The sequence below is a fragment of the Colias eurytheme genome, chromosome 14 (genome assembly GCF_061535395.1).
Source record: "Colias eurytheme isolate Ceu_HAF_F1 chromosome 14, ilColEury1 Martin Lab GWU primary, whole genome shotgun sequence".
NCBI classification, from domain to species: domain Eukaryota; kingdom Metazoa; phylum Arthropoda; class Insecta; order Lepidoptera; family Pieridae; genus Colias; species Colias eurytheme.
In genome coordinates, this window is record NC_142993.1 from 9,280,376 (window position 1) to 9,293,493 (window position 13,118).

Consider the following 13,118-nt stretch of genomic DNA (forward strand, 5'->3'; position numbering starts at 1 on the left):
GTTACTTTGTGATTTATAAGTTTTATCGTTTTTTTTTTTTTCATAGCAATTTTTAATATTTATTTTGATTATACGTACTATGAAAGTAGATTAATAAACCCTATCTTAACTTAAATAACATTAATGAAAAATCTTTAAAAATATTACATGTCATTAATTTAATATTAAATCCTCATTTTCAAAATAATATCAAAAACAATACCGTGGTTTCGAGCCTTTCTCAAATTTTTTGCACATCAAACTGTGAATAGCCATCTATTATCAAACAGCCAGAACACAATAGACGCATAATATGCAAGTCCTGGCATTTCGCATCTTGAGTGTTATTAATGATTCGTGTTCGGAAATATGTTGCTGCATTGTGAAGAACAAAACTATAATAACACCTTTTCACCGATGCGTATAAATCACAAAATGCACTCCGTCCCAAAAAATTTACCACATTTTTCAAAATGAAATGGTTCTAAAAATTATTACCTACAAAACACATAATGTTTGGATGTTTAATTTGATTACGGGTTTAGAGTAGACCTGTGTGGAATTATATCAAAATCGTTTAACTTAAATGGCGGTCGATTAAGATGGGAATTCTTAGGAAATGCAATTCGCTTTTAAATTAAAAGTTAAGGATATGCAATATTATACCGTATACCCTTAATTGCTTATATGGCGTGTAAAAGTATTCGCGTGCGAAGGAAGTTTCGAATTAATAGCGATGTGTGGTAGCTTGGGAATGAATTAAATATTTATCATATAGCCCCGGGACCACAGACAAATATGCATCCGAATATATTAACTTGCTCTATAATTATAAAGTGCATGCTATGCAAAAACTGGCAGACAATACGTCCGTTCTGCGAGCGATATGTAACTTTCCATATACGGAACAAATACTGTCTACAACTTTATACCGTTATGCATTATTTTATCATCTCGACTATGACATTTACATCGAGGTGTTCATAACATGTTTTATAACGAGCTTTTTATAGTGACAATTAAAACTATAAATTTTAATAAATAATGCAAATAATACAAATGAATATAACATTTAAAGGATATAAACGTTTATCATTACGACCTCACTCAGGTTGTAATTTTCATTAACGACAATGAGTAAACAAAATATCAGCAATCATGAAATGTTCACATCACAATTCTCTCCGCGAAGTGTTAACAAGCGGCAACCGCGGCAATGCGCGAGCGCACTACCTGGGCAGCTGGCTCGATCCCCCACCAAGCTTCGAGCTCTCCCCGAAACCGTCCATCTATCTCGCTCCGACATACTCACTGAAAGCTTGTTCGAGCATTACAAAAAGCGGTTTCGTTTCTCTGTGTTGCGTTCGACGTATCGCTGTGTGCGTTCAGTATTTTTCTGACAAGCTTCGCTCCGAAAAGGTTAGGGCGTAACTTAAAGCTGCTTATATGGCGTTTGCGACGTTTCGGTCCCGGGCTATACTTTACCTGTTGGAACGCGTGAACCAGCGCGGCCTTGTGCGCGAGCGCAACACAGGTTCGAGTTTAAGTCAGTCCCACCCCAGTCCTCGGCGCGGACGCACGCGTGACGTGTCTCGCACCGCAACATACTTACGATCTTGTCCAATTAGTGTTCGCGCGGAACAAGAGTGACTGGTTTCGGTTGAGAAGTAGTTCAGTTGCAAGTACAAACGATATGAACTTGTCGATAGAATTATATAATTATGTGCAGTTATAGTGCGGCGAATAATAAATGAAAGTATGTTCGAGTTAAAGTGAAGTTTGTGATACCAAAACTATGTGTATAATGTGGTTCACGAGCGCTCTTTTGGCGCTGAGCGCTGTTGTACCAGCCTGGAGTGCTTCGTTATCGACAACAGGAGCTCGTTATCAGGCTCCTGACGAGTGTCGGTGGACCACCGACGATGAAGATGCCGGAGTGGCTTTACAGTGCAGACTTAGGACTATCAATAGCGAATTGGAAAATACTAATTTTAGTGCTATTCAACCTCACCTCACAGTACGCCTGCGATTAGAATGTAGCGACGCACTATTCTTTCAAAGCTCTCTATCTCCCGGCAGCTTTCGTCAGTTGGTAGAGTTAAGAGAACTAACGATCGAGTATTGTAAAATCGGAAATCTATCCGACGGCGCTTTCACGGGCCTTCGAGAACTAAGAAATTTAACAATACGAACGCACAACACAGATTGGTCTACTATGTCACTTGAAGTCACACCTACTGCGTTTTCAAGGGATGTACAAAGTTTAGAACGATTGGATCTCAGTGAAAATAACATGTTGACTTTTCCCGATGGTGCTTTATGTACGCTTAGGAATCTAGAGTACTTAAACATGACTGGCAACAGAATGAGAGATGTCAGTCATTTTCAGTTTTCCACGGCGCATCGTCACCCTACTGAAAAATGTGGTGATAGTCTAATAGTACTTGATTTATCAAGAAATTTAATAGATACGCTTCCGCCAGGACTTCTATCTGGTTTAAAGCGACTGCAAAAATTATACATTCAAGGGAATGGATTAACATCCGTGGCAGATAGAGCTTTAGAAGGGCTCATTTCGCTAACAACGGTTAGATTTTCTGACAATCAGCTGACGAGCTTACCACCGGAATTATTTAGCGATACAAAAGAATTAAAAGAAATTTATCTCAACAACAATACAATAACTGTTCTCGCTCCGGGATTATTTAGCGATCTATTCCAACTTCTTGTCTTGGATTTATCTCACAACGAATTAACATCTGATTGGATAAATACATCTACTTTTTCAGGATTAAAAAGATTAGTTTTTTTAGACTTCTCACATAATAGAGTTTCAAAGATGGAAATCGCTTTGTTTAGAGATTTACACAATTTACAAATATTGAAGATGCAAGATAACTTCATTGAACATATTCCAGAAAATGTATTCAGTTCGCTCGGCAATTTACATACGTTAATATTATCAAACAACCGATTAACAAACATTGAAAGTTATTCATTCACCGGACTGTCCGCATTATCCGTCTTGTCGATAGACAGTAACCGAATAACAAAGATACACCCGCATGCCTTACGCAACTGCACGTCTCTACAAGATTTGCATATAAATGGAAATAGACTAGATGAAGTTCCCATCGCTTTGAAAGAAATCCCACAACTTAAAACTTTAGACTTGGGAGAGAATTTAATAGTGAGCATTGAAAATGCATCTTTTATGACTATGCAACAGATGTACGGTTTGCGTTTAACCGAAAATAATATCGGGAATATCAGCAAGGGAGTGTTTGACAAAATGACTTCACTGAAAATTCTCAACTTATCTAGAAATAAAATCCACAAAATTGAAGCTGGCTCGTTCGACGGAAACGTGAATCTACAGGCAATAAGACTAGATGGGAATTACTTGACCGACATCGGCGGTCTTTTCGCAAAGTTACCTAATTTAGTATGGTTGAACATTTCCGATAATCGCCTAGAATGGTTCGACTACGCTATGATTCCGACTGGATTGCAGTGGTTGGATATTCACGCTAACAGGATAGCTGAACTTGGAAATTACTTCGAGATTGAATCACAACTGTCGCTGAGTACTTTTGACGCGAGTTCTAACAGGCTAACGGAAATAACAGGAAGTGCGATACCGAACTCCGTAGAAATGCTGTATTTAAATGATAATTTAATATCCAAAGTTCAATCGTACACTTTCTTCAAAAAACCTAACTTAACGAGAGTGGATTTATACGGCAATAAAATAACTAGTTTAGACCCAAATTCCTTACGAATATCCGCAGTGCCTCAAGATAAATCGGTGCCTGAGTTCTTCATAGGCGGAAATCCATTAGAATGTGATTGTACGATGGAATGGCTACAAAAAATAAACACTGGGAACAGAGCGCGAACACAACCCAAACTAATGGACTTGGATAGCATTTATTGTAAATTGTTGTACAACCGCGGTAACTCATACGTGCCGCTCGTGGAAGCCGCGTCTCATCAGTTTTTATGTAAATACGAGTTCCATTGTTTCGCCCTGTGTCACTGCTGCGATTTTGATGCCTGTGATTGTGAAATGACCTGCCCGAATAACTGCACTTGTTATCACGACCAATCGTGGTCCGCGAACGTAGTGGAATGCTCGAGCGCGGGATATGTGAACACTTTACCCGACCGAATACCGATGGAGGCCACACAACTGTATCTCGACGGTAATGACATAAAAATGCTTCCAAGCCATGCATTTATCGGCAGAAAAAGACTCAAGGTATTATATCTAAACTCGTCTAACATTGAAACTATTCATAATCGCACTTTCAACGGATTGAAGGAACTGGAAATATTACATCTCGACTACAACAGTCTATCTACAATTGAAGGTCAGGAATTTGATGGATTAGATAACTTACGCGAGCTATACATAAACAATAATAAAATAAAAAGTATTGGAAAAGAGATGTTCAATCACATGGCGCGTTTGAAAGTTTTACATCTTGATCACAACAGATTGATTACATTGACAGTGTGGCAAATAAATCCTTCCATCACATCGTTAACTCTTTCATACAATCCGTGGTCTTGTGACTGTGAATATACAGAGATGTTTCGCGAGTGGACAAAACGAGTGTCTTCTATAACTGACTTATCGAGTATTAAATGTATTTACTCCCGCAATGATACAAATGTGACAGTATACAATGACAGTATGTTCAGTGATCCCAACTCAGGTTTTAATATAATTGAAGAAAACGGCACAATTTGCACTGGACTTCCAAGTATAAATAATAGCATCAACGGAAACTTAACCGCTACAAAAACTATAATCACAACCGAAGATGTTCAAGATTACATTCCATTATTGGTGTCGACGCTCGGAGCATTTTTACTCGTATTATTTGTCGTCATGATAGTGTTTATATTCAGACAAGAAATGAGGGTGTGGTTTCACTCCAAATTCGGAATGAGATTATTCTACAAGGCGAGTGAGGTAGACCGTGACGATAGAGAGAAGTTATACGATGCGTTCGTGAGCTACAGTTCTAAAGACGAAGCCTGGGTCACAGAGAAGCTTGCGCCTGTGTTGGAGCGAGGCGACCCCGCCTACAAACTGTACCTGCATTACCGCGACTTTCCCGTCGGCGGCTATGTAGCCGATAACATAATACAGGCCGTGGAGTCGTCGCGTCGTACAATCATGGTACTAAGTGAGAACTTTATAAAGTCTGAATGGTGTCGATTCGAGTTTAAATCTGCGCATCATCAAGTGTTGAGAGATAGAAGACGGAGGTTGATAGTGATATTATTAGGTGAAGTACCACAAAAGGATCTCGATCCCGATATAAGACTGTATCTGAAGACAAATACGCATATACAGTGGGGCGATAAGATGTTTTGGGAAAAGTTGAGGTTCGCGTTGCCCGACGTGAGTAACAAGCAGCGGTGTCGAGGCATGCCGAGTCCTGGGGCGAGCGCGATGGCGATGCACCGACACCATCATCCCAGGAACCACCTGGGTGCGTTGCCGCCGCCGCCGGTGCACGGGGCGCACCCCGTGCTGCCGCCGCACCCGTCCCACGCGGCTCACCAGCTGCCCTCCCGGTCGTCCCCCAGAAACCTTTCCGTCCATGTGTAGTGAATGAACAAAGTGAAGTGACGGTACAGTTCCAATAGTGGCAGTGTATATTGTGATGGCTAGTCCGTTAGCGTACGTATTGTAAATATTAACCATTGCTTTAGTTATAAGACATTAGATTGTAAATAATTTCATTTAATGCGCTCAAAACTTTACTTGGACTGTTTATAAAGTATGTTTTAATGAAAAACTATTGGAGTGAAAGGTGTTAAGTGTCTTTTTAAATAATTTGGCCTTTATAGGCTGTGCTTGTTAGGCAAAACTTGCCAATTACTATTAGAACGACTTAATATGGCAGTGTTGCCAAAATCTGTGATAAATTTAGTTGTAGTTAGATAGAGACGATTAATTATCCCATCAATGTATATTTTGTAATTAAATTGTCTAAAGAATATTTATTGTAAAAATCTAATTTTGATCAAAAGTGATAAATTGAAATAAACCATAAATTGAATAATAACATAGTAGTTTTCTTTATTCTCATTTCAATATATCTCAAGTAATACAGACACATTTTACATAGTAATTTTGTAAAACAAAGTACAATAAATGATTTTAGTAACATACGCACACAATATTTTCCATTAAGAATGTAAATATAGAAACAGAAAGCTTTGACTATCATATTCGAAATTTTACAATACACAAAGTTCTTATAAGACATCATATTCATACAAATATAATCTGTATACTTTTTAAACAAACTCTACTAAAATACAAATATCAATCTGTTAGAAAATTACAACATACACATCGTTTGACAACAATACAAATTTACAAGATCCAAACACAATAGAGTTTATAGTTTATTACCAAACCATACAGTATACATCCACCAAACATCATACATGACACTAAACGCTATTACCATTTACGACCAATCCCGTATAACATTATATAATTCTTATAACTTTACACAATTCTTAACAAATTCACACTAACAAGATAATTACACAGCCTCGGCTCATGTTTATTCATCTCACTACCGATAAAAGACCAAATTATTCGCCGCTCATTGTACAAGCGCATTTTGTATTCCGATTAAAAATAATAGCAAGAAGATCCAGTAGAGTTATTTAAATGACCATCCCGCGGACGCTAGGATATTGCATATCAGGTTTTTTGCTTATGCGCCAGATATTTGCGCACGAGCGGTAGCGACAGCGATTGAGTGGGCAAAACCATTTATTTTTATGGTGTAACACTAATTCTTCTATTTAACAAATTCCACATTTCAATAGAATCGAATTGAAAATTAATTTAAATAATCAATATATTCAAATTGTGTGTCGCTCTGTGATAGAATAAGTTGGAAATTCCATTAAACAATTATTCATGCATTTTCTTCTTGCTAATTCTTACAAGAAAATAACAATTAAAAAATCTAACATGTATGCCTTATCATGAATACTCTATCTGCATATAACAAATTGTATAGTAAACAATAGCAGTTAAAAACATAAGACACCTAACATAAGTATAACAGTACAACGATCGTTCTTTATTTTGCCATAATTAAATGTCTTCGTTGTCACCTTATTAGTTATTACACCTCCCTACAGATCTATCCATTACACACCAATCATTTCTTTCTTCAACCGCGGATCGCCACCGCTCATCCTACCGTTCCCATAGCCGCGCCCTTACCTCGGCCGACGACCGCGGCCTTTCAATCTGCGGTAATAAGCCTTCGCCCGCAGCCCTAAGTAGGTGTGAAACAAGTGAACAAAACAAAAGGTCTGCCAAACGTTCGCACTGCCTTTGTTGCTGTTGCGTTTGTACGATTCCAACTAACAGGCGAAATTATATGATGCGATTTTGACTTTCTAGACATCATCTCTTAAACAAAGCAAAAATAATGTTTCATTCTTATACAAGAATCAACACTTACACTTTCTTATTAGAACTTCTAGTTTATATAATGTATATTAAAGTAGAAAGCAAACTTATAAGAACATTTCCACTCATTTAACAGACATCTCGATTTGTATTAAACAGATATAATATAGTTATTACAAACAGTAGGTAACCCACGTATTGTACATCAAATGAAAACTAGACGAGCTTGTTACATACCTAGTTTACACAAACACATTTAAAACATTATCAACCTAAACATCACATTTCTTACGCGACAAGCATCTACTCTCAACGTTAATCAGTATAATCACATCAGAAGTATGTTAAAAGTGAGAAATATAACCCATTATAGTGGCGTAGTGCCTTCAAGCATCATGCGGAGGGTTAACGATCCCTGCGGTCAGCGAGACCAAATGCATTTGAACTCGTCTAATATAAACTTACTGCCTTTACACTGAACTACGTTACATTTATAGTTCTTATAAGAAAGTGTTAACAGATACATTGATCGGTGATTAGATAAGACGTAATTTGTTATAAAGTATGTAATTATCTTCAATTAAATAATCATAATAGTGGTAAATTGATAACTTACTAAAATAATATTGTACAGCCCTGTTTTTACTTATTATCTATCTATATACAATCGATTTTATTTATGTTGCAACAATTAACTCGCACATTGTTAACACTCCAAATATCTTCAATAACAGTAAACTCTTTGGCTGGTTCATAATATCAAATAATTTACTGTAAATTCAAAACAAAACATAAGAAATATTATATCAGGTGGATGCTAGATAAAAACTTGATATATAGCTTAATACAGCATTAGTTATAATTCTTTTTTATGCGATAGAAAGACAAATGAGCAGTCGCTTCACCTATTGGCAAACAAGAAATACTGCTTATAAGCATTTGTGAAATATTACAGCGGGTGTAAAGAAATGTGAATGATTGCAACGTTATACATTCCCATATTATGTTATGCAGTGTATGAGAGTTGTACTTCCGATTCTCACCATAGATACATTACATTAATACGCAACACATTTTAGTGTTTTTAGAAGGTATCAAAAGTACGCTGACTGAAATATTGTTGGGAAAAAAAAATTCATTGAAAAATGTATCTCTACTTAATCGATAGATATTTGATCAATATAATAACTTTCATTGCATGTTTTTAAAAACGCTTAGGTATGTACCTATACTCTACTAGGCTAAACCATGTGGTTTAGCCTAGTAGAGTATCTTTAAGGAACTCTACAAATTAAGTAACATATATAACGTTAAGATTTACGTAGAGCATTTTTCAATCATACTTAAACATTGATTGGTTCAGAACAAAAACTAGATAACTCTATCGGTACCTCATAGTTATTGAAAAATGCACATAAAAAGAGAGAGCCTTGCCCGTGTAAACGCATTTGCGGCTGTATTACTGTTATTTGCTCACCTGTTATTGTTTTACAATATACAGAAAACCGCATTCGAAAACACTGAAATGGCTTGCAAGGCGTTCGCAATAATGGGTAAACTATTATTGCATAAAACTAATTTTCGCTTGCATTCTTTCATTTTAACTGAGTCAGATTTAATAAACATGCTATGTTCAGAAATTATTATATCTACTATTGTTTTGTATTATAAATCCTTATTAAGTGCCTATTTGTGTAAAGTTTTTTATGGCTCTCAAAATTTGCTTTTTATGTAGATTTGTACAATGTTTATATCAAGAAGTTTGTATAGGCCTATACTGTTTTTTAGCCTAAAATAGTATGTGATATGTTCCCGCTTTTGTATAACAAAATTAGACAAAGAATAATAATGCGCTAATATGAGTTAAAACTTCTTCATAATCTTCAAAAAAACACGTGTTAAAGAATTTTAAACACATCTCACTTTTCTCTTAATAACTAATGTAAAAATACTATAAGTGGGATAAAATTAATATGTTATTTTAACTCCTTTCGCCGCACATATGTGGCACATAGTTGTACAATTGGACAGCTGTCAACGATCATAAATATCTAACTAGGAAACACGAAAATGAAAAAAGGCTGCGTCGTGTACAACATTAATCAGAGCTCAGAGAAGGCGTAGAGAATTTATTTTACGATTGCTACACCGATGAAACGTTAAAAATGTTTGTATATTATGCACAGATATATGTATTTATGTATGCTAGATACCGCAAGCGCAATCACACTCTAAACTTGATGAAATTATCACACTTTTTATCACATATATAATTAATTTCTTTTTGATATCATTTTCAAGTTGAAATCCTTAATATTTCCTTCATCAAAAGAAATACAATTGGATCAAAGTTTCAAAATAATAATTTACTTTCCACACTTAGTCTATGACGTTATATTGTTAGAAGCGATCAACGATAACAAGTATGCCGTGTAGCCTCACTCCATCGCTGACTTCTAAACGTAAACTGTTCTGTGCTATACCAGGGTTACCACATGTAAAACATGCTGCTAACAAAAGACTTAATTAATTCTATAAAAGTAAACGATTTTTGTGAATTGTGAAAATTTTAAAGAAATTTATAAATTGCATCTACTTCACCATGTGTTTGTGTAACAATCAGAAATTTAAAAGTAATTTTCCCACTAAAAGTTTTCTTATAATATTAAGATTTATAAAAATAGCATTTGAAAATGTTAACATTCTTTGTCAAGAATTAAACATTAATTATTTTAACAAATTATTACAAATCAAACGCTTTAAAATAAGCTCCACAAATCCCCTTACAACCATACTCAAGAACCAAATTCCAAACGCAAGTGAGAAAATAAATCCCGTGACACGAAAGAAAGCACCTCATATCGGGTAACCCTATGCTAGCTTTTTATTACTACAGGTTTGGGCCGTATCGATCGAATTCAACTCTCGAGATATCATAATCACCGGTCTGCGTTTATCGAAATATATAATCGTATAGCCGCAATAAATTCGTCTCATTTTAATAACCTGGGGGGTTACCGTGACGTTTTAAGGCAGAATTAATTCCAGAGTGGAAAAGGGACAGAGCTATATATATTGTCTAGCGTCATCACCTTCCCACACTGGATATAATACTGCTTAGGCATCATGGAGCATTTAATGTTGTCACATGAAGAGTTTACGCGCTTTTGGAGAATTCGCTGTTAAACGTTTTCTTGGTACGGTCTATTCATATATTATATAGATGAACGAGCTTTTATCAAGTACTTCAAATGAAATCAATTTCGATTATACACATTTATAGATTGAAGTATCAATAACGTGGTTTTAATGCATATATCAATTTCCGAGTAAGATGGGAATAATACCGAAATATATCGACATTTTCAAGTGAAAATGATCGTAAAATTAAGACTGTACAAAATAAATTAATGTGTAGAAACTTATATTGAATCTGTTTGTCTAAATTTGCGGGTAAAAACTATTTTAAAATAATGTCTCCTTCCTATACATTTTTAAGTTTGTACACAGCTTGAATTTATTTCAACATAATACACATCTTAACAATCTTACATTGAAATATCAAACATTTTAAAATAGGTTTATAGACGTATGAGTACATGCAACAAAAAGCTGTACTCCCACCACAATATAAAAGACATCAACGGGCCGGCGTGTACGAATATAACTCGTTTCTAATATTTATAGGCTCTGACGCCTAATCTGACACCAATCCAATAGTATCAAGTTGTCTTCAAGTAGAAACATAAATTATTCAAATAAAGTAGCCGACTGGATAACATTTCCATACCATGTTTATCGGGAATTTACTTATATGTGCATGTTTAAAAGAATTCCCGCGTCGACCGTTGCATTAGCTGTGACCAAATGTGATGTAAGTACAAATTAAAATATTCTGCTCGCCAATACTAGCAATTTAAGCTCAACTGTTGAAACATTGGTTTCCTACACGTGAACACCTCTGGCTAACTCTTCGAGGAATAGAATGCATGCATTGTAAAGATACAAATAGGCTGAGGGCCCAGGGGGCACCAGACTACTTATTTTATACTTAGGACAAATTACACCGAAGTAAATGTACAATTTAATATTTTTTATTAAAATCTGATTAATTGTTGTTTCCTGTAAAACTAAATATAACGATAAGAAACTAAATATTTTTAATGTACCTCTAATTTTATGATAAATCGCTAAAAATATTACAACATCAGAACCATTTCAACACAATTTTTCAAACGTAAATAATTGCTAAAGAAACAATGAGCGAATGCTAATAAAGCCAAATATATAACAGTTTCTAATTTAAGCAAAACAATTTCGACGAAGATTATACGCCTCTGTGAACAGAAACGTAATTAACTTAACTATGATGATATTAATTTGATTTGCCTCTTATTTCAATATTATTAACCGGCTATTATTATAATAGGCCTATTTGTTGCTTTATAAATTATAAGATTATGAACATTCAAACCAATTATATTATACCACTGTAGTCAAATATCGCTTATTATTCCGAAAGACTTGATTATATACTTATCATTTTTATTGCCACGACTTTTGATGATACAGAAAGATAATGCTTATTAATTATTTATTCAAATTTAAATAATTAAATATTACTCATTTATGCTCTTGTTAGCGTAAAACCGTTAGCTCTTAAAGGGTTCTGTATCAGGTTAAAATCAGACTTCCGTTCCAAAGAAATTTACACAAAATTTATTGCCACTTGTTGGTATGTATTAAGAAATATATATAAGAAACTTATATGGTTAATTTGTGTGATTTAACCTACTAATTTCTTGAGAAAATAGTTTTCCTGTCTAGTATATGGTAATAATTTCAATAATCTAAAATAACTTCATTCATTCTTCATATTGATTTAAGTAATTTAACTTATTACTAGAAGTACAACCATAATGCATTATAATTTTTACTACCTAGAAGCATTTTTTATCAAAAAGTTTATAAAGTACGTATTGAAATTATGATTCTCATTAACGGCATGAATTATTTAGTTAGGTGAATATTACAATAGTCGAAAATTATATGCAAATAAATATAGTCGAAGAAGACACTTCAAAATCATCACGCATCAGTCATTTCAATATTTAAAATAACAGTTTTTCACAAAACGCTAACGAATGTTTACAATGTACTTATATGAGAAGCAAATTTATTAACATGTATATTTATTAAACATTTTTTTGGTCAAAGCTCAATAATTTTGGCAATACACTGTATTTTCAAATAAAAAGAAACTTGTCATTTTAATTCACTATTTTTACTTGTGTTTGATAAACCAAACATAAAAAATAAAGAATTGAAAGAGATAATATAAAATATAGGTATTTCATACGAGTAAATGAAAATAACGCTAAATATCGTACACAAAACCGCCATCCATTACATCTCCAATACACACACACCCACTGTACCAAATGTAAATAATACAATAATAATTCATCCACACAGAATACTGTAGTGCTTTTAACGCGTCAATGTTATAATGAGGCGTGATGGCACTTAAAAATAAATGGTCGTGTCGATCGCTTAATTACTTATCAAAACACTTCAATACTCAGAATAACAGATCATGGCCGCAACGTGCACAATCATAGCGGGAACTCGGCGAATACAATTTTATTGACATTCATAGTTTCAAGCTCTTAGA

The 13,118-nt window shown here is 34.7% G+C and overlaps 2 protein-coding genes across 2 annotated transcripts in view; one reads left to right on the top strand and one right to left on the bottom strand.

Moving 5' to 3' along the window:
- Window positions 1-13,118, bottom strand: part of Su(var)3-3 (lysine-specific histone demethylase Su(var)3-3) — a 318,176-nt gene that overhangs the window by 159,602 nt on the left and 145,456 nt on the right. The window lies entirely within an intron of this gene.
- Tollo (Toll-like receptor Tollo) lies at window positions 1,535-6,073 on the top strand. The gene has a single exon (XM_090109304.1). The coding sequence runs from the start codon at window positions 1,775-1,777 to the stop codon at window positions 5,603-5,605; it is 3,831 nt and encodes a 1,276-aa protein (XP_089965430.1). The 5' UTR covers window positions 1,535-1,774; the 3' UTR covers window positions 5,606-6,073.